The following is a 22216-nucleotide window of genomic DNA, read 5'->3' as shown; positions in this document are numbered from 1 at the left end:
AGAGACAATTTTTAAGATACTTTCTTTTGGGTTACCTATTAAATCTACATTCCCTAAATTGCGTTTGTGGATGTTTCCACTATCACGAAACTACACTCACCGGCACGAAAAACGGGCACCTTAAAATTTTGATGTATATTTTAAAATTTAAAGTTTGTTGTTTTGTTCTAGTGGGCCGATTTTGATGATTTTTAGGCAATAATTTAAGTAGTTAAATTATTTGACTTTTTAGTATCTTTGTCTAAATTAAAAATGAAAGTTCCGGTCGGTCAATTATACGAGGGAAAACAAAATGTTGATATTTTGGTGAAAGTTTGAAACACCCTGTGGAATATATTAACAAAGCAAGAAATTTAAAAATCATTTTATCATCTAGGTACGTATTTTCTCGTTATTTTTTTTTAATTTCTATAGCTTTATTTTTATTGGAGATATTTGCTTTTGAATAAGACAGTAACTATTTACAGCAATTTTAGCTTTGAAAGCGTGCCTTTGCTTTTGGATCCTCATCAACACACTTATTTATTGACGTTTACTCTAGTAGATATGTTTTTAATTTCTGAAGTATCGGTTATTGCTGCTTGAATTGATCATAGTAGATCAACTTTTGGATTTGAAACCATCTCTGCTACAGTAACTGCCGAACAGACAATAAGAAGAATTCGAAGACAGACATGACACAAATCATAAACACTATTTTATAGGTCTGATAACTAGGACCTAGGACCAAAAGCAAATGTATGGCTTTAATGTAAAAAATACAAGAAAAGTTGGTGTCTTCTTCAAAAGCGAATATCTCCAAAAAAAATAAAGCTATTAAGATGAAACAAAAAACAAACTATAGAGAAAAGATACATCAAGATGATAAAATTATTTTTAAATTCCTTGCTTTGTTAACAAACTCCACAGGGCGTTTCAAACTTTCAACAAAATATCAACATTTTTTTTTGGGTTTGCTTTGGTTTGATTTGACCCCGTATATTTGCCAGATGGTAACTTTCATTTTTCATGAGATATATTAAAAAGTTAAAGAATTTAGCTACAAATTGATTAAAAAATAATCAAAATGGCCCATTAGAACACGATATATAAAACATTTGAAATACATAACAATTTTAAGGTGCCTGATGAGTGTATGATAATTAGTGATGGGATAACTCGAGTGAAAATTCGCTCGAGTACTCGATTATTGAGTCGAGCGAATTTGCTACATACATTGCAGATTGGCAATATTTTAACAGTATTTTTGGTAAACTATCTTCAAACAACAGATTGCTCTTTTGCTTGGGGCGGCATTGTTAATTTTAGAACTATACTACGTTATCTGTTACGTAACTGTGTGACAAAGTTTTACCACCTACATCGACAAGGCTTCAATGCATGATCAAGCGAAACTACTCGTCGCTTGCCACTATCATCGAAAGAATATGCGCTCTGCGCACGCAGCTTACTGCTTGGCGTTACGAGTGCAAGTACAAGCGACGGCGACGCCGACGGTGAAAAACCGTATATTTAAATACGAGCGAAATTTCGCTCGAGTGATCGCTCGATTATTGAAATCGCTTGAAACTCGAGTACTCGATTATATTAAAATTCATCGGTTTTTCCCATCACTAATGATATTATAGAATGAAACCTACATGCAAAGCGAGTGAATTTGGGGCTCCCTGAACAGGTTGTAGCAGTCCTCGCAGATGCGGTCCAGCCTGGCGAAGATGCTCTTGTCGTACACCCCCTTGCACTGGATGTCGAAGAAGGAGCGCTTGGTGAGGTGGTGGGTGAGGAGAGGCCCCACGCCGCCACCCCGTTCCCTGCGCCAGGGGCTGCCAGCCCTCACGGCCTGCACGCACAGCGCGATGGCCAGGCAAGTCCACACCGCCCTAGTGGTGCCGCTTCCGCGTTGAAGCTGCGATCGCTGACTCATCTGCAACAATACCAAAATAGAAAATTAGAATTGTCGATAAAATAAGTGAAACATTTTTTATCAGTTTAAAGGTTTTTAATTTCTTACAACTAGTGTTTCTGGAACCGGAGTTGTTTTTCGTTTTTGGAACCGGAAATTTCTGTACCACGCCTCTAAGGTACAAGGATTTATCTTTTTATTTTGGTACTTTCGGTACTGGCTAATTTTTGTTTAATAATGAAGTTTATCAATCAACAAGAAAAGGATGGGTTTCGCAAGTAAAATCGATAAAAATTGAGTTTTTAATGAAAATAATATCAAATTATTAAGTAATTCAGTTATGAGAAAATTGAAAAAAACATGAATACAAGCGAATAAAAAAACATACCTACATAACTTAAAAATCACATCAAACAACATAATTCAACTTAACCAGGGTTCCGAACTCGGGGCCATTTTTTGGAACCAGGAATTTCGGTACCATGCCTCTAAGGAACCGAGATTTCCCGTTTTTTTCGGTAGGTAGATTCCTTACTAGCAAATGAGTGTTCAATAATTGTGCATTCGTCAATCAGCAAGCAAGGGATGTAAATAAAAAGAAGTAAAAAGTAAAAGCGATAAAACATTGAGTTTTAAATGAATATAATGTCCATTCGTTAATCAGTCATGAGAAAATTAACATGAACACAAAGCGAAGGAAAAAAAAGAAGAAAAAAACATCAAAAGTAAAATCGATAAAACTTTGAGCTTTAAATGAAAATGCTCATTAGACAATTCATTAAGTAATCAATCATGAGAAAATTAACATGCACACAAATGAACACAAGCGAAGAAAAAAGAACGAAAAAAACATCAAAAGTAAAATCGATAAAACATTGAGGTTTAAATGAAAATAATATCAAATTATTAAGTAATCAGTCATGAGAAAATTAACATGAACACAAATGAACATAAGCGAAGAAAAAAAAACATCGAAAGTAAAATCGATAAAACATTGAGGTTTAAATGAGAATAATATCAAATTATTAAGTAATCATGAGAAAATTAACATGAACAGAAACACAAATGAACACAAGCAAAGAAAAAAGCGAAAAAAACATATGTAACTTTAAATTTACATCATAAATCAACATAAACCAACTTAACTAAATTTAAAAAAAAAACTTAAATTTTCAATTTAAAATTCGAATGCCTATAAAAGAACAAGATGAAATATTTACTAATACACTCAACAACATTATACTAAATAATAACATATTTAAACTTCAATAATTGCTAATAAACATTATAGGAGAACTTCAGTAGTAAGAGCAATAAGAGCATGGGCGCCGGACAGGGGGGGCAAGAGGGGGCATTTGCCCCCCCCCTGGATCACTGAAACAATAAAAATAAAAGCTATCTTCTTACATCCATCTGTAAAAAAATAATCATTATTATGAAATTGTTAGGTGTTACCTGTAAAATAATAAAAAATGTGGCAATTATTGGGAAAACTGGAAATCGTCCGATTTTCACCAAAATTGGTATACACACTGAGGTCGTAGATTACGAATCTATTTTTTTCTTGGCGGTCTCTTACCGTTTTTCAGAAAAACGGAAAATTATTTCAACATTGAATTTTTCTTTATTTCGGCCCTATAAAGTAATAATTTCACTATATTTTCATTATATTATAGTTTATCTAAAAGCCACACTTGATTGGGGATAGAAAAGTGTCCAACATTTTACTGAAAAACACTTTTCTTAACAAAATAGCAAAGAAAATTGAGACCAGATGGAAGTTTGACATTTGATATATCCTTCTTTCTCTCTCCTATGTAATAAGAGAGACAAATTTATTCTAGACCTAATCTAGAAATTTGAAAATTTACAACGTTGCCATATCTTCTATTTTTTCGGGTGATTACGGAATTTAAATAAATTACCTATTATGAGATCAACAATAATTAAATATACACCAATATCCACAAAATTACGCGGAAAAGTTTTGATTGCATTGGTTTTAACTTCTTTGCGGAGGAGGTTAATCTTTTCTTAGTTAATCTAATAATATAACAACAAAAGATTAACACCCTCTGCATGGAAGTTGTAACCAATGCAATCAAAACTTTTTCGTGCAACTTCGTGGGTATAAATAGTCAGATCTCGTTGGTAAAATAGCAGTTATGGGAAGGAGCCGTTCTTCTGGCGACCGCCTTTCGTAATTCCAGAATGAGCGAAAAAAACACGCTAAATTTAGGTTTAACATTGGCAACGTTGCTTTAAATGCCAGAAAGACATAAACTTACTTCGGGTTTCTCTTATTACCGATTCTGAACCGTCCTAGAACTGTGATGTGTATGCGCAGAAGGAAATATGAAGACATTACTTCATTTGCGCATGCGCTGCAGAGTTCTTGGACGGTTCAGAATCGGTAATAACAAGAACCCGAACAAAGCCATAATCTAACATTTTCAGATTGTTTACAAATTTATTTTAACAAATTTTCCTCTATTATGCATAGAATTGGTTAAAAAAGTAACAGAAAAGAGCAAAAACATTATTGATTATTGAATACCTAACAAAATATGTGCTAGAAAACCTTAAACATATGAGAAATTAAGAAAAATTCGATATTGAAATTATTTTCCGTTTTTCTCAAAAACGGTAAGAGACCGCCAAGAAAAAAGATTCGTAACGTTCAAATTCGTAATCTACGACTTCAAAATAGGGTGTATACCAATTTTGGTGAAAATCGGACGATTTCCAGTTTTCCCAATAATTACCAAAAATGTCAATTTTTTATTCATTTTTACCTTGCCCCCCCCTAAATTTCATTCTTCCGGCGCCCATGAATAAGAGCATCACTACTTATTTGGTAGTTTGATTTTGACTACTAGAAAGTATCAATGGACTATCGCATGTAACAAATATTTTTTTATTATTGTTACCGAGTCCCGAAAGTACCGAAAAAATTCTTTGATGTCATACAAAAGAACCGGGAGTTCCCGGTACTTTCGATTTCCCGGTTCTTAACCCTACTTAGAACGTTACATTAGAATAAATTTTCGGAGGTGCTAATATTGACATATTCCTTATTTCAGTGAGATCTTTTCAGATCTATTTTCCTTGAGATTACATTCTCCAGTGCATTTTGAAAAAGTCTAATAAGTTATAAGTTAGAGAGTAAACCTTTCATATATCTTTTTCACAATGGTTTATCATCGCCTAGTACCGTATGATCGAAAAAAGCGGTGTCAAAGACGGCGGAAGGACAGTTGATGATAATTTTGGCTACGTCAATCTCTAGACGTTTACAAAAAGTTCACATAAAACTTACAAAAAATTGACATAAAACTTGTCAAAAATTAACACGAATTATAGAAAGATTAAAAAAGGACAGAAACGTTTCCAGACTCAATCTATTTCCAAAAAAATATTTTTTCTCGAGTTTTAAACTACACCATTTCAAAATCATTTTTAGTCAAGATAAAAATAAATTACAACCTTCTTAAGCCATTAAAAAATACACAAGAGTACAAGCACAGAATATCTAGCTACGCAACAGAAGCCTCGTTGCATGTATAAAATTGTAGGTAGCAAAAGGAGACAGGCTTTAAAAGTCTGTCTCCAAATCAGATATTTTGATGTGGTATTTTCGCTACTACATAATAGAGGACAATAAATTTAAAAGAAAACAGTTTTCTACAAACAAAATTTAATAGAATTTTGTGCAGTGTTGCCATTGTGTAATTCATATCGCAATACTTCCTGATAAAGCCTACCTTCAAATTTGCTACATCATTTAAACATATTAAAATAGATCAGAGCTGTTTTTTTCAGTTTGCCATGTTAGTTGGAATTAAATCTTATGAGCTAAATTACAATCACTTCCTGACGTTTGATTGTATAATTGAATCCTGAATTTTCATTGTAATTCGGCGACAATATAAAAGTATTGTTCTACTATTATGATACCACTTCCTGACGTTCGATTGTGTTACCAAGTTCATATCGTACAATCGGGAAAAAACGGCGTTAGCGATAGCTATGAAATGAATATCGCTGTCATTTTATATGTAAATTTATATGGGAAATGTCATCGATCGTCCTTTTCCAGCCAACTGGACGCCATTTTTTTCAGAAGCATATCAAGTGATACCATAATATAGTACTATATTACGATACATGGCGTTCGATTGGGCTTAAACTTGGTATACTATATCTTCAGTGACATTGTAATATCATGGTACCATGGAGCATATAAAGTGGTACCTTCTATAGTACCATATAGCAATATTAGGTACATGGCGGCAATAGGGCTTAAACTTGGTATACTACGTATTTTCGGTGACATTGTAATATGATGGTACTATGATGCATATCATCTGGTACCATAATATAGTACCATATTATGTACATGGCATTCGATTGGGCTTAAATTTGGGATACTACGTATCTTCGGTGATATTGTAATATTATGGTACCATGGAGCATAATAAGAGGTACCATAATATAGTACCATATTACGATACCATTTCCTGGCGTTCGATTGGGCTTAAACTTGTTATACTACGTATCTTCGGTTACATTGTAATATGATGGTACTATAATGCATATAAAGTGGTACCTTAATATAGTACCATATTTCAATACCATTTCCTGGCGTTCGATTGAGCTCATATTTGATATATACTTGCGTATTTTTGATGACATTGCATTATTATGGTACCATGAAGCATATCAACTGGTACCATAATATAGTACTATATTACGTACATGGCATTCGATTGGGCTTAAACTTGGGATACTACGTATTTTCGGTGACATTGTAATATGATGGTACTATGATGCATATAAAGTGGTACCTTAATATAGTACCATATTACGATACCATTTCCTGGCGTTCGATTGGGCTCAAACTTGGTATACTACGTATCTTCGGTTACATTGTAATATGATTGAACTATAATGTATATAAAGTGGTACCTTAATATAGTACCATATTACGATACCATTTCTTGGCGTTCGAATGTTCTTAAATTTGGTATACTACGGATCTTCGGTGACATTGCAATATTATGGTACCTTAAAGTATATCGAGTGGTACCATAATATAGTACACTATTATGATATAATTTCCTGGAGTTCGATTGGGCCCAAATTTGGTATACTTGCGTTTCTTTATAAAGATTTGTTTAATTAATAATTTTAATTGATTTTACGAATTTTAATTTATTGTTCGATGTCGTGACAGCAACTTTTATGCCGAACTAATATATTATTAATTGTACCTGTGTCACTTTTTAAAATCTACCTAGGTCTATATAAATAACGTGGCAAACGGAAGAAATTTGTTATTATAGTATTTTTTAGTCAGTTAACATTTTTTGTACTGCATTTTAATAAATTATTTCCATTATTATTAAACTTATATTTCATTACTAACGTTCCAGCATTAATAAATATCACTATCAATCGCCCTGTGTATTATTAATTTTAAAGGTAATTAAAGGTATTTTCTTAGTTAACATTATAAGGTATAGTGTATATTAAAAATTTACATGTTTTGTAATAATATACTTAAAACTATTTTAATAGCCAAAGGAATAATTAATATAAGTGTATCTGACAAGAAAAGAAGAATAGAAAGAAACACATACTGCATGATACACAATAAAAAGAATGGGATGCCAATTCAAGTCTTTTTGAATCTGGCAACTGTGCATATTTAGCCGAGCTATAAGGCCGTCGACGAGCCGTCGATCCAAAACCGAAAGTTCAAAATTTCTAATTATATTCTGATTATGATATTGTCGCGCCATCTAATATTCTATTTGTGCAATTTTAGCTCTTTCATTTCGAGTATTTTTCTGTTGCGTAGCTAGATATTCTGTGGTACAAGAGTAAGGTCCAAGTAAATGAGGCATAGGGTTTAATCAGTTTGATCTCGCCAAAATTATCATCGATTGTTATTCCTCAGCCCTCTTTGACGCCGTTTTTTTCGGCTTCGTCTTTTAATTATGAACCTTGCTTTACGTTCTTAGTTTTCATAATTTTTGTTATCAAATGTTCATTTATATTTGTCCGAAATGTTAGCCCATCAGTGTTTTATTGTAAACTAACTTAGAACCGCAAAATAACACACTAAATCACCACAATACACCAAAACACTTTTACTTTTACACTGGACGCGCGTTTCGCTAACCATGTTAGCATCATCAGCAGATGATTATAAACTCAGTAAGATCAGTTGATAATCATCTGCTGATGATGCTAACATGGTTAGCGAAACGCGCGTCCAGTGTAAAAGTAAAAGTGTTTTGGTGTATTGTGGTGATTTAGTGTTTTATTTTGCTGTGTAACACCAAAGGTTCCAACCCTCAACAGTTAACTTAGAACCTTAAAATAAAAATAATGGATTTTTATTTAACGTCTTCTTTTTGCTGCCAGGTGTTAATAACAATTAATTAAATAATTAAAATTCCATAATTATTTTCTTCTATATCTCATATAATATAGACATTAAATTACGAATATATATAATATATTGCATCAGTAGCTAGCGACACCGATCAACAATTGCCGATCAATCTCATTTACCATATTACTATAATTAATGTTATTAAATCAATTACGGAGCTATTAGAACATATTGCCCTCCGCGCTATAAAAATTGCGATGTTTGGAATTAAAGCGAAAAATCGCCTGAATTTTTTCTGGGTATGTGTGGCATGACGCAAGCAAGCAGGTGCACCTGAATCGTTTAAAAATCATGACAAGACTTTAAAATTATCTGTGAGAAATATGCAAATGGAGGACTTGACAATTGAAACGAAATACTTCTGTAAGAACAATCATGAATAATTAATAAAAGTACATAATATATGTCGGCACCAGTTCTTTGAATATATCTCACTCCCAAGTTTTTCAGTAGCCACTTTCAGAAAGTGAAAACACAAACGAGATGTAAGTTACGTTTAAGAGGTAAAGTTCTATATAATGTATAATATTCATTAAAATATGCAAACCTTACAGTGACATGTTCTGTAGATGTGTGTATCTCTTACAGGTCTTCCTTTAGGAGAGGCGAGACCTTGTCGTTGGTAGGGAAGCTCCTAGTCAGGTTGCTAGGGGGAATCCCCTCTGGCACTTCAGCTGAGTCTAAGGGGCATCTTGTCCCTGGCTGTAGTGTTGTGGCCAGGGAATTGCACCAAGACGTATAACGATGCCGGATGGGACTACCCTGTCCCCCATACAAAGCACTCTCTACTGTCTCTGGGCATGTATCATGGGTAAGAAGGTGTGGGGGGCCTTAACTTAACCGCCCGGACCTAGAGGAGACAACCTCACCAAAAACCTAAATCCTGTTATGGCGCGACCAGGTCAAAGGGATGCGTAGCTAGACTGAAGACTAGCCTCTTCAGGCCAAGGTCTCAAGGTCTCCCTTCGTGCCAAGGTCTCAACCTTGGCACCAGGGGACAACCCATTGTATTCTCGTCACTTACTTCTACATGCGGGGTTCTGTAGAAGTGGACCGACTAATCCTTGCGGTGTAATTGACCTGAAATCCAAGGAGGCACTAGAGAAAGTGGGATGTATCCTCTATTATAGATTCGGAACAGGTCTAAGCAGAGACCAAGTGAAAGAGGTGGAGAAAATGGAAACATATCCTCCAGCGTGCCTCCAGCCTTCACCTCACAGGTACCTCAGCCGAAGACAAGCTCCTTGAGTGTGAAGGACACGGATGGCTAAACCCTAATCGTGGAAGGGTGTATACCCCCGTAGGAGGTAGATGCCCACTCCTCGGAGGATGAACATTTGTTGTCAGAGGAGGATAGGAAATACCCTGTCAGCAGGAAGATCCCCATGTATGATGAGTTATAGACGGTGTGAGACGAGATATAACTCAAGAAAGGAGCACACAATAGATTTTTAAGTTCGCGGTGATTAACCCCTCCCCTCTCTCACTCATTCTACATTCTACATCTTTTACAGGTACTTGGGGTGTGTGTCATTAGTTCTTTCGTAAAGATTTCATCAGTAAATATAATCGTACACATACTTTGGAGAATAGTTTTAATTACTGTCTTTAGATTTAGATAATTTTTCGACAGCAATTAAATAAGTCTATATCTAGTCAGTATATGTAATGTACTGTTTGTTAGCTATAGCTATTAAAAGAACTAAGAAAAACAATAGTTCACATTTCATCGCAGAATCCGAATGGTACTATTTGAAAGGCTATTACCACAATACAATTCCTTAAACTGTGCTACGACTACGCAAATATACACCAGGTGGTCTACTTGCCTACCTGGAGGTGGCGAATCACTGAGCTGGCCGTTGGGGTAAATAAATATTCCTGTTTAAATAAATATAGGGACATTCTAATATTCTAGATTACAGCTGCAGACACATTTGTCACAATCAATAGAAATATTTGAAAAGGTATACTAAAAAGAAAAGAATTAAAAATGTGTATTTCATTGTCATTCTTATTCAAAAGAAAAAAATATTTAAATTTTATAAGCAGGATAAAGTTGAGTACGGCTCTGACCAGACACACCTCCAGTAATCGGGCGACTATTGGTAAGAGCGTTTGTAAGATACCAAGTTTACGAATTATTACATCATAAACGCCTGTTTCTCTTTGAAATTAAGAATGTTGCCATTTTGATCTGCGATCTATTTCATTGGATTTTTGCGTATTACATCAGAACCGGACTTCGCGTTAAATAATTTCTATAATTATTTATAATTGTTTTTGGTCGGGTATAAATATGCCTATTTTTATATGGAAAAATTCATGTAATATTTATATTTGATTACATTTTAAGAATTAATTTTTATTTTTGTACCTATAATTTGGTTTTTCTAGTATTTTTTTAAGAAAATCTTATGCCTATTGGAGTCATGTATACAATTAATAATTTTATTTATACCGAGTGTCAAAAAAATAGCTTATCTAACTTTCGTGGGTGATTAACAGATATAAATAAAACAAAAAGTTCCTATGGACAATATGCCCTAAAATGCTCCCGAAGAAGTTACAGCCCTCGAAAGGTTAAATAAAAATAATATATTTTGTTTATTTTTAAGAACATTGGTAAATAGTTTTTTTCCTGAAATTTTCTTACACTGAAAGGGTACTTTCCATTAGAGTAGAGAGTACTACGGGTGGTACTTCTTTTATCCTTATAGATACAGTAATTTCAACAAATGACATAAAAAGCTAGAACTTTTTTACGTAAAACAGGTGCTCTTGGTTTAGTTCGAAAAGGTGAACGGTTTTCAAAATATTTGCGTTTAAAGATAATGATGCATCAATTTTAATATTAGTGAAATGATAAAATGTAAAGAAATTTTAAATAAATAATTAATCTCCTGATTTCTCTAATGCTAAAATCGATGCATCGGAACCTTTAAACGCAAATATCTTGAAAATCGTTCGCTGTTTCGAAATAAACGAAGAGCACACTTTTTAAATAAAATGGTCTTAGCTTTAATTTTCATTTAATGAAATAAATAAAAGGATAAAAGAAGTACCACCAGTAATACCCTCTACCCTATTGGAAAGTAACCTTTCAGGGCTGTTACGGAATTTTACACTATCGCCATTCGCTTTGGCATTAAAATGTGTGTAAGAGTACCAAATTTCAAGAAAAACAGTATACCAATGTTCTTAAAAATAAACAAAATATATTATTTTTATTTCCTTTCGAAGGCTGTAATTGTTTCCGGAAGCATTTTAGGGTATATGTTCATAGGAACTTTTTGTTTTATTTTTATCTGTAGAATCACCCACCGAAGTTAGATACACTATTTTTTGACACCCTGTATATTTTCTTATTTATTTCTTTATTATAATGCAGACATTTCAATATTCTGAAATTGTTTTTTTACATTATTTACCTATACACATCCCTTTTCCATTTTCCTAGAGATAATGGAAATAAATTGTCAAAACCAAAATTATAAATTATCGCATTTTAAACGGTTTATTTTCATTTTCAAAATAAAATATTGCACTTAGATTCTAGATTTTAATTAATGGTTGTGGTTGGAAATAAAATGGTACCTATCTATAAAAATCCTGAGTCGTTGTTAATCTCTCCGTAGTAATTAAATAAATATTTCCTGGCTCGGTATATAATACAATATGATCGAGGAAAAAAACGGCGTCAGCGATGGCTTTGAAATGAAGCCTGAACCCTCTCATTTTATATGGAGAATGTCATTGATCATCATTTCTAAGCCAACTGAACGCCGTTTTTTTTTAGATCAAACGGTATATTTTACTTTTCATAGTTATAAACATAATAAATATTGGGGAAAAAGCTTCAGAAACACAAATTAAATTAGTGAGGAAAAGTTCGGATATACTCATTCTAGTTTGCTGTGGTCTATTTTTTTCAATTAATGAGACGTTTATTAACTTCTGATTTATAACTAAATACGGCCCTGTATGCAAGGTATTAACTTCACAGTTAGATTACTGGCGTTTTTACTTCCTAGAATACCACCTGTACGGTAGGGGTGTGTCATGGTATGGTACGGTCTAAAAATAGAATCGACTTTTAAAAGAATTTCTCGGTACTGACGATGATCTTCCTTATTTTCTACAAGTCTACTTTCATAGTCCGACAAAACTGTCTAAAAGCCCCAGACATTCCGGGAAATCGTTGGATTTTTGATTTAGGTGGCCCAACGGGTTCGGGGAATTTGGATTGCGGAGATGAGTACTTTTCGGTTTCCAAGAATGAGTTGGCGCCATTTAGTTAAAGGTCTCAGATATTCCGAATGGGATACCGAGGTAAGAGGAATTTTGAATGATGCAATTTTTAATTTATTGCTTTATTGATTGGTGATTGTTTCTTTCTAAGGGCACGCAAGTGTAATAATTGCTTTCATCGTCATTACGTGAAGCAGTGAAACGAATAATTACTGTAGTTTTCTTTGATCACCATTTTTTTAAGTCACTGACTAACGAACATAAAAATATGTCTTGTAATTATAATTTATACTCCCGTCATTTATACTCTTCCTGTCCATAAAATATAAACCTGTGTCTTTTATCTTAATTGACATTAAAAAAAATCTTTTTATTAATAAAAGTGGATTTCTGTAAAGGTTGACAAAAATTTAAAAGAAGAATACGTTAGATGATGGGGGCAGGGGCGGATATAGATATTTATTTTAGGGGGGCCCGGGATATATTTTAGGGGGGGCCTTGGCCCCATGGGCTCCCCCTCTGTATCCGCCACTGGATGGGGGTATATATTTTATTTTTTTTTTAAATATTTCTGTTGCGGCAATATTTCTGTTGTTTTATTTATTAATATTTTTTCTTTCATGATGATTATTTCCACTTGAAAATAAATGAAGATACATTTACCGGGTGCATCTCAAAAGTGACTAACCATGTACTAACCCTATAACTTTTTTAATTTTTTCAGATAAAAAATCGAGATTTGGTGTGTTGAGTATGTGACATAAATTAGGATTGATTGACGTATTCAATAATTGTTTTCGATCACTTCCTGTTTCAGCGGAAATGACTACGACTTTCGATTTTTAAATGGCACCCTCAGTATTTTCTACTTCGATAGAAAATGACCGTATGAAGAGAATGACATATCATATGTCAACTTTTGTGATTTTCGAATATTGTTTATTTGAAATTGCAACATGCGATTCATAACGACAATTTTTTATTCGAAATACCAAGTGTGTGGTACCAAATTATTCACATAAAAAGGCTTTTTCCAAATATGCTAATGAGCCACCCTCGTTCCATTTGTGCAAATTGAGATACCTATGATTCAAAAACGATTTGGGCATATTTTAACCGGACAGGACAAGACACTAAAAACATTAGACAATCAAATTTATTTTTCCAAGGCTCCTTGATTACGAATTAGCGTTTTTAACACAGCCATGGCACTCTAGATTGAAATTTAAAATACAATTTTGTTTTAAGCGAAAATGCTAAAAGTTGGCATATGATATGTCATTCTATTCAGAGTGTTATTTTCTATCGAATAAAGTAAAAAAATACCGAGGGTGCCATTTAAAAATCAAAAGTTGTAGTAATTTCCGGTGAAACAGGAAGTGGCCGAAAAGAATCGAATACATCAATCAATCCTAATTTATGTCATATACAAACATACCTAATCTCGTTTTTTTATCTGAAAAAATGAAAAAGTTATAGGGGTACGCAAATTTTGAGATGCACATGATATCGATATGTCCCCAAAACTTATAAAAATTACACATTTGTAAAATAAGTGAATTTGAATTGAAATTTTAGACATGAATGGCATTTGTAAAGTAAAGTGAATGGTGATTACATCAATTATTGATATAGAATTGCAAAAGTGTGATTAATTAAAAATTATAAGAAATTCATATTTCTTTCTTTTATCCAATGTTACTTAAATTTAATACATTTATTTTGAACGTTGATGTTCACCAATTATTCATATAAATTTTGCAACTGCGAATGCGAATATCAAATATTAGAGAATGTGAATGCGAAAAACCTGTAATAAAATATGAACATTACTGTATTTTTTTGTCTGTATTTTTTTCAGAAATTTATAATAAAAAGTCGGTCATTATAAGATGTTTATCGATAGATTTGCGAAATGATATCAGAATGATATTATATAGAAGTATATCGTGATTTTCACAAGTTGCGTAACGAGTGGCTGACATTCTTGTGGTTCACCGCTCTCTTGACGTTTTGATGGGAATTGCTTGGGGTTTTTAAAAGAACTGCGTGCGGTTTAGCACGGTGGGTACCACTGGGTACGGAGAAATTAGGACGGTTTTAGACACAGAACATTATATTTTAAAATTCAATTAGAAAATGACCAGTGGTCAGTTTTTCTCATCGCATTGCTCAAGATTTCATTAAAAACATAAATATTATGGTATTTTATACAAATTTTCAAAGTTAGTTTGAAATAGGTACATATTAAAGTTTAATTTAAAAAGATAAATGGATATTGAACGTTCATTGTCTTTATTTTCTAATTAATACAGTTACGACGTTTCAGGTAGTTATACAGCGTGTCTCTTAAATAACTGCAAATATTTTAACTATAGTAGGATAGTTAGTTTTTCCGAGATTCCGATTTCCATCATTTCCTAGAAGTTATAAAAACTTTTTATTGTTTAAGTTCATTCTCCTGAAATTTTTTGACGGTAGTATCGAAGCCTACCACCTCCTATTTATGTTAACCACATTTTACATATTTGTATGTTTATAAGAAGAGTTTCCAAACCATGATTCCAAAATCCCAGGATCCCGGTGTAAGTTTATCGCCTAAATCCCGTTATGACATCCCAGGATCCCGAAAATATCGAAAAATTTAAATGCCCAATCTAAAATGATTCGACTTTATACACTTCAAAAATCATATTTTATTTATACTAAGCAAAATGTCAATATATAAAAGTTATATTTCCGTGTTTGCTATATTTTAAATTTTTTGCAACAAGATTTGTATTTTTTTTACTTACTAAATATGAATGTTACTTTACTTTTGTCTATTTTAATACAGTTCTTTTTCATTTTCTTTTTGATATGTAGCTACATTTTTATTAAGTATTCCTTTAGATTAAATTTCTCATTCTGATAGTCAATCCCGGGATTATAGGTTCTAATCCCGAGTTTTCAAAACTGGATCCCGATCCCCAAAATTGGAAATCCTATTTATAAGTTCGCTGTAATTTTAATTTTCTACACGTTAAATTACGAAAGTCAATTTTAATTATACCAGTAACGTTATTAATAATTCTAGAAAAACATAGCACAACTGTACATTTTTTAAATAATTTATTTGTACAATTATTTTCAACTTAACTGAAAGAATAAATTTAAACTATTGCAATTTTTTTATAGTCATATAAAATAAAGTATTTTGAATTAAGTTAAATGTATACTTTTTGTCCATGTGGCAATATTGGCCGTCGAATAGGCTGAGATAACCTAACCCTAACCTGTTGATTCCGCCGGCAGTTCTCAACACTTAAGCATTAATTTTTAAAATTTTAAAATTTAAAAATAAATGGGGTATTTTCAATTTATTTAAAAAATGGCAAATAGTAAATATGTTTCTTTTATCCAGATTCTACAACCTTTTAAAATGCTTGTACCTATTTAAGAAACGTTCTCATTCTTAATCATCCGAAGATACATAAATTCGAAAGAATGGCGCGAGAGGACTTTGTCTGAAATTAATCTTTATTAATTAACATTTTATTGCTGGATATTAATTAACAAATACTTTTAAATTTTAACAAAATGGAGTGATTTTATACAATTTTATAAAATTATTGTTTACATAAAAAATAGCTATTGGTCTATAAGGTAACAAACCAACATATAAGATCACCTGGGGGGGAAAGAGTAAATTATGATGACGTCTTCGTTCTAGCGACATGCGACGATGCCTGGACCACCCGTCTACTTAACGAATGCTGATTACAAGCCGCAGGATCACCGCTAGGGGGCAGCACCACGCCAAATTGCTCTTAATCAAGTCGCCTTTGAAACAAGAAAAGAAAAAAAAACACCAAGAGAGAAGTTGGTCGCAGATGATGATAATAATAAAGCGAGACGGTATAGAAATTATTGTTGATGAATTCCGTTTGTCCGCATTTTCTTATTTCCTTCTGTGGTTTAGTTAATTTGGTACATGTACGTCACTTGTCTATTTATAGTACGTTTTTTTTTCTTTTTTGAAATGCAGAGGCGGATTATTATATCACGCGGGGCCTTTCAAATCAAGTTTGGAACATTTCAAAAATAATACTTTGATTTATAAAAAAAACATTGTAGCAGCAATTAGCAAGTTGATTGGCAAAATTAGTTGATTGTTACTGGAAATGAGGGTAATTAGGAATATTGTTGGTAATTTGGAATACTCACATAATGAAGTTATGCGTGATGCTATCTGGTTAAATATGGTATAAACTACTAATTTAGCTTGTATTAATTTAGTGGACAACACAGATTTTATAGTTATTTAAATTTTTAGTACAACTCAAAAATATGTGAACAATTAATTATTGTGATGTGACAAAAACTTTTTAGTGCGAATTAAATCGGCAATCATTGCCCTGATTTTTTTATTTAAATTAACTTTGGTTGGGTCTTCAGGTAAGTATTGGTTTATATTTTAATTTGTTAAAAATGTATTTTCTCGATATATTAATACATATATTTGGTTACGGATTATGGCGTAAATCTTCATGTTTCTAATTTGGAATACTATAATTGATACAAATTCGGAATATTCGAAATTATATTCATCTTCTGCTTTTCGTTTCTGTAATGTATTTTTTTCCGCAGTCACTGTAACTCAACCTGCTTGATGTATTTTAACATATAAGATGTGGATACATTTGTCTCAATCTGGTCTTAATTGTAGGAGATCGAGATATAGGGTAACATAAGCTAAAATCAGAAGAGAAAAACAAATAATGAATCTAGAGAAGAAATGATAATGAATAGAGAGCCAGAAGAGACTGTGGCTTTGTTCGGGTTCTTGTTATTATCGATTCTGAACCGTCCTAGAACTCTGCAGCGCATGTGCAAATGAAATAATTTAATCATATTTCCTCCTGCGCATGCTTATCACAGTTCTAGGACGGTTCAGAATTGGTAATAAGAAAAACCCGAACAAAACTATTAAACTTATTATTTATTTATATATGTAAATGATACATATGTATGTATGTTTTTTTACAGCAAAGGAAAGGTACAAGAGGAGAATAGTGGGATCAGTGCCTCACATGCAAATTATGAGTGCACTCTGTGTCGGATATGACGCGGGAACGTATAGTGTGCCACTACTGTAAATATTCTGATTAATTTTCTCTTTTAATAAATATTTGGATACTGTTTTATTTACCTTTTTAATACATATAGACAATATATCTGCTACTATTTTGGTGGTACATATTCAGAGGCGCAACTAGGGGTGGGCTAGGGGGGGCTTAGCCCCCCCAGACTCGAAATTAGCCCTCCCAGATGTATGGTGCGGTAATACTATTGTAACGTATGAAAAAACAATTACAAGAATGTTCTTAGGTTAAGTTAGTGTATTGTACGAAAGTTGTTAGTGTATTCTACCACAGATAACAATAGTAAACTATGTTACATAGATTACTGTTATCTTTGATTCTACTAAAGACTAATGTCCTTTGGTAGAATATCAGTTTTAAGTTTTTTAGTTTGAAATTCCTAATCTAAACAATGTCCTTAAATTAAGTGTACGTACAGGGTGGCTCAAATTGGACGCTTTTAAAGGGAAACACATTTTTCGATAGGATATATAGACGAAAACTAATATCGGTGTCTGGAGCCCAATTTTTTTTCAAAAGCATGATGGTCAAAACCGCACATCGATATCTGTTACCGTTTCGGAGTTATGGGGTGTATCTCTGTAACTTTTTTGATATGGAAAATTTTGTATTTTTATGAAAACATTTCCAAAACACCATTTTACGTAGAATTTAACGGTTTAAGTAAAAATTTTGTAAAACTAATAATTTAAGAATTATCAATAATTTATAATTATCAAGATTTTTTATATGGGACACCCTGTATATTTTTAATTTATTGAAAATAATTTAAAATTACCTTTCCAAAAATATAGCATATTTGATATTTTGCTCGATTCCTCTTCGAGATATAGAGTTTTTAAAAAATCGTCCACTTTTAATTAGTAGGCTTTGAACGGTGCCGACTGTAATGCAAAAAAATTATAGCTGTGAGCAGCAATTAAAACGAAAATATTATTTGCAATGAGAGATTAAACTATCGTATGATCGAAAAAAAATGGCGTCCAGTTGGCTGGCAAATGACGGTGGATGACATTTCCCATATAAAATGACGATCTTCATTTCATAGCCATCGCTGACGCCGGTTTTTTTTCGATCATACAGTATATTTAACAACTTACCAAAATTAACACATTTAAACTATATCTAATAACAATAAAAATAAATAACAAAGACATGAGATTATGCTACAGGTGTTGGACATGTCGACCGTCTTCTCTTATGGACAAACGGGACCGTTTTGGAACATTTCTCGCGGAATTCATTAATTCAGTGGGGATGAAAGATACCCTCGCACCCTCGCATAACCGCTAAGTACTTCTAATTCTTGTCTAGATTATACGGGCAATTTGAAAATAAGAACCTTTATTCTTTCGCAAACAGAGAAGTCCGGCGGCCTCGACGGCCAATGGTTGGGATCTTGGTTAGCTATTCATTATTCTCGAAATTGGCTGCAAAAATGTGTGATAACTTCAGCGTTCTGAGGCGATGCCTCGTTTTGATGAAAGTTTTTGAGTTCCATTAGGGGCAGATCATCAATAAGGGGTCCAAAACCTATCTACTGGTTAAAAGTGGCGAAGTTTTAAAAATCCTATGACCTATAGAAAAGGGTGTTCCCTTTTAAAAGCGTCGAATTTGACCCACACTGTACATAATAAAGATTGGTTAAGATTAAGATTAAGTATTAATTTTATGGTATCATTAAATAAAAAAACAAAAAGATATTATGAACAAAAAGTCACTGTTTCTTTAAAATTGGTATTATCCAAAATCAATATTACCTTAATATTGGGGGGGGGGCTTGAGCCTCCCCAAAAATCGGTGTCTAGTTGCGCCCCTGTACATATTCTAAATTAAATGCAGGTTACGTCGACAGAGATTTTTTGCACTTTTTTTTTCATGAGTGAAAACTCCATTTAAATTACTTTAAATACTTTGAAACTTTCGTATGGCATACAACATAATATATATGGATGTAGATCTAAGGCATGCTATTTATTTTATTCAAAATAATCAACATTTAATTTTTTTGCAATTTATTTTTGTAACTACTATTTCAAAATACCCTTACTTCCTCTACCAATTTTTATCCTTTTTTTTTTCAAACAGTATTCAAATAACCACAATTTGTATTCTTATTCTTATACTATATTCTTACTTTCTAAAAATGATTAATACTGAACCAACATTATTATAATTATTTGTCTATATTTATCTTATTTGTAAAATAGCAAATATGTGCAATTTTGTGAATAATAGTACTATCTTTTATCAGGAACATTACAAATTGCTTTCTTATTAATAAATTACTTATTACCTACCTACAGTTGTAGTAAACAAGGAGATTGTCTAAAGATGATAAATCAGATATATTTGATATGCACAACGCACTCGCACTATCGCGAAAAACTACGTTTTTTCGAGAAAAAGATTCTATAAAATCGTAACAGAAGTGGTTCTGTTATTGCGATTGGTACATAATCGACTGATTCGCTCGGCTTTCTTGTTCTTCGGTACTACTTTTGACGTGCCGACTTTTTTTCCGTCTCCACCATTTCATTCATCGATGATAACCTTGTAGTAGACCTCTGGTCGTTTTACATTAATTTGATTTTAATTGGTGTTTTTAATACATAAGTAATATGTTGTGTGCATACGTACTTACATACATACGTACGTTATGTTAATAACTGTGGCGTAGCAATTTTTTCCTATCGGAATACATAAAAATAGTATTACATTAATTTGTTTAGCCAATTTTAATTTTAAATTATTTTTGTAATATCCTAGTACAGTTTTAAAAAAATTATATAAAAATCAAAATTACAGTATTTCGTAAAACAAATTGGTGACAATATCTTATTATTTAATAATTATGTCATACCAAATAAAGTTTTAGTCACGTGATTAAGCTTGACCGGCACATCGTTGCCCACTTTTATATATTTTCTTTTAATCAAAATATTTTAAGAAACAAAAATAAATTAATTATAAATATATTAACAGTTATTATTTACATCAACAAAATCACCTTCTTAACAGCACATAAGGGACATAAAGCCATTACTACGGCATTCCCGTTCAAAATATTCTAATGAAGTTGAGATGAGTTTTTTACGGCTATTAAGCTTTTACCAACTTCGCACTAAAAGAGGTTCTAAAAATAATAATGTTCGACTGCAAGGTCTGCTAGTAAACATTTTCAAGCTTAAAGTATCACAACACTATTTATTTAAAGCAAAAACTCAAAACAAAAGTGTCAAAGTGTAATACAAAACTAAAGTGTCAAAACGAATGACAATGCCAAGAAATAAATAAATAAATGCGGACTTGAAATTTTTTACAGCAGAGCTACCACCTGAATCCCCAGCACGAAATTTAAATTCCAGTTAGTCAGCACGGCGGACAATGGATCGAAGCATAAGAAGATAGGGACATTGGCTGTTTTTGAAGAGTTCCAAATTTAAATATTTTTTTACATATTTGTGTTAAAGAGATATTCTAGTCTTGTAAAACATATACAGTATGTCTGTTTGTTATTTACTTATTGAGCATATGAGCACCATTTGAAGTAAATTGAAAAATCATTCAAATTGGTAGATAAAGAGTCTTACATTTGATTGTAATTTTAAAATGGATGTAAAAGATATTCGTTTGTTATATATAACGACTTACTAGAAGCGTTCTTGGGCTATAGTATTGGATTGTTAAATTTAAAAAAAAGTCACACCAGAAGTGAAAAACTCATTTGTTTTTTATTTATGTCATTAAGACTTAAAAATATAAAGTTTTCTTGAATTACAAAAAAATGTAAGCGGATGTAAGTGGAGATATTACGTGCAATGTAAAGAGCCACCTTTACTAGCAAAATAAAAAAATAGCAAAATAAAAAAATTGGCTGCCCCAGAGTGCCACTGCAAAAAATATAATGTTTTTAATGTCAAAATCCTTGAATTTATGCAATGCACGCACAGTGCACCATCAAACAATTTGTAATTTGCCGATATACGTAAGTATATTCGTTCGAATTCGTCGTTGGAGTGGGACTGAATTACACTACAATACATACAGAAATGTTTTCGTTTTGGTATTCGGTATTCGGCAATTGAATTGGTATTCGGCAATTTGTCGAGTTTGCCGTGGACGCGCATCACGCGTTGCTTTGCAGAATATATTTGCAATTTTATTTTAGAATTAGGGAGGAAATGGGTTTGATAGTCGATGTCGTTAAACAGGGATGGGGCACAACTAACGATGGAAAAACTGCGAGAAGATTTTTCCGAAACTTCGAAAAGTCATAACAAATTACAGGAATCGATGAATTGATTGCTGGAAAGACTATATACATTACTCCAAGTTTTGGTTTCAGGAAAAAAAAATAAATGCCGAAAAGTTTAATAAATTTGCAAAAGAGACTGCAGAAGAGTTAACCTTTATGGATGGTATTACATGCCATCTTCTCTACACAAAATTTTG

General features: G+C 32.5%; 1 protein-coding gene across 1 annotated transcript in view; it reads right to left on the bottom strand.

Moving 5' to 3' along the window:
- Nucleotides 1-22216, bottom strand: part of LOC115880766 (ion transport peptide) — an 84853-nt gene that overhangs the window by 6551 nt on the left and 56086 nt on the right. The window contains exon 2 of the mRNA XM_030898051.1: nucleotides 1641-1924. Coding sequence (XP_030753911.1) covers nucleotides 1641-1924 — 284 coding nt within the window. The remainder of the gene's footprint in view (nucleotides 1-1640; nucleotides 1925-22216) is intronic.

Source organism: Sitophilus oryzae, unplaced genomic scaffold, assembly GCF_002938485.1.
Source record: "Sitophilus oryzae breed Bouriz unplaced genomic scaffold, Soryzae_2.0 scaffold_1657_pilon_pilon, whole genome shotgun sequence".
In the NCBI taxonomy this organism is placed as follows: domain Eukaryota; kingdom Metazoa; phylum Arthropoda; class Insecta; order Coleoptera; family Curculionidae; genus Sitophilus; species Sitophilus oryzae.
This window is presented reverse-complemented; position numbering and strand designations above follow the sequence as displayed.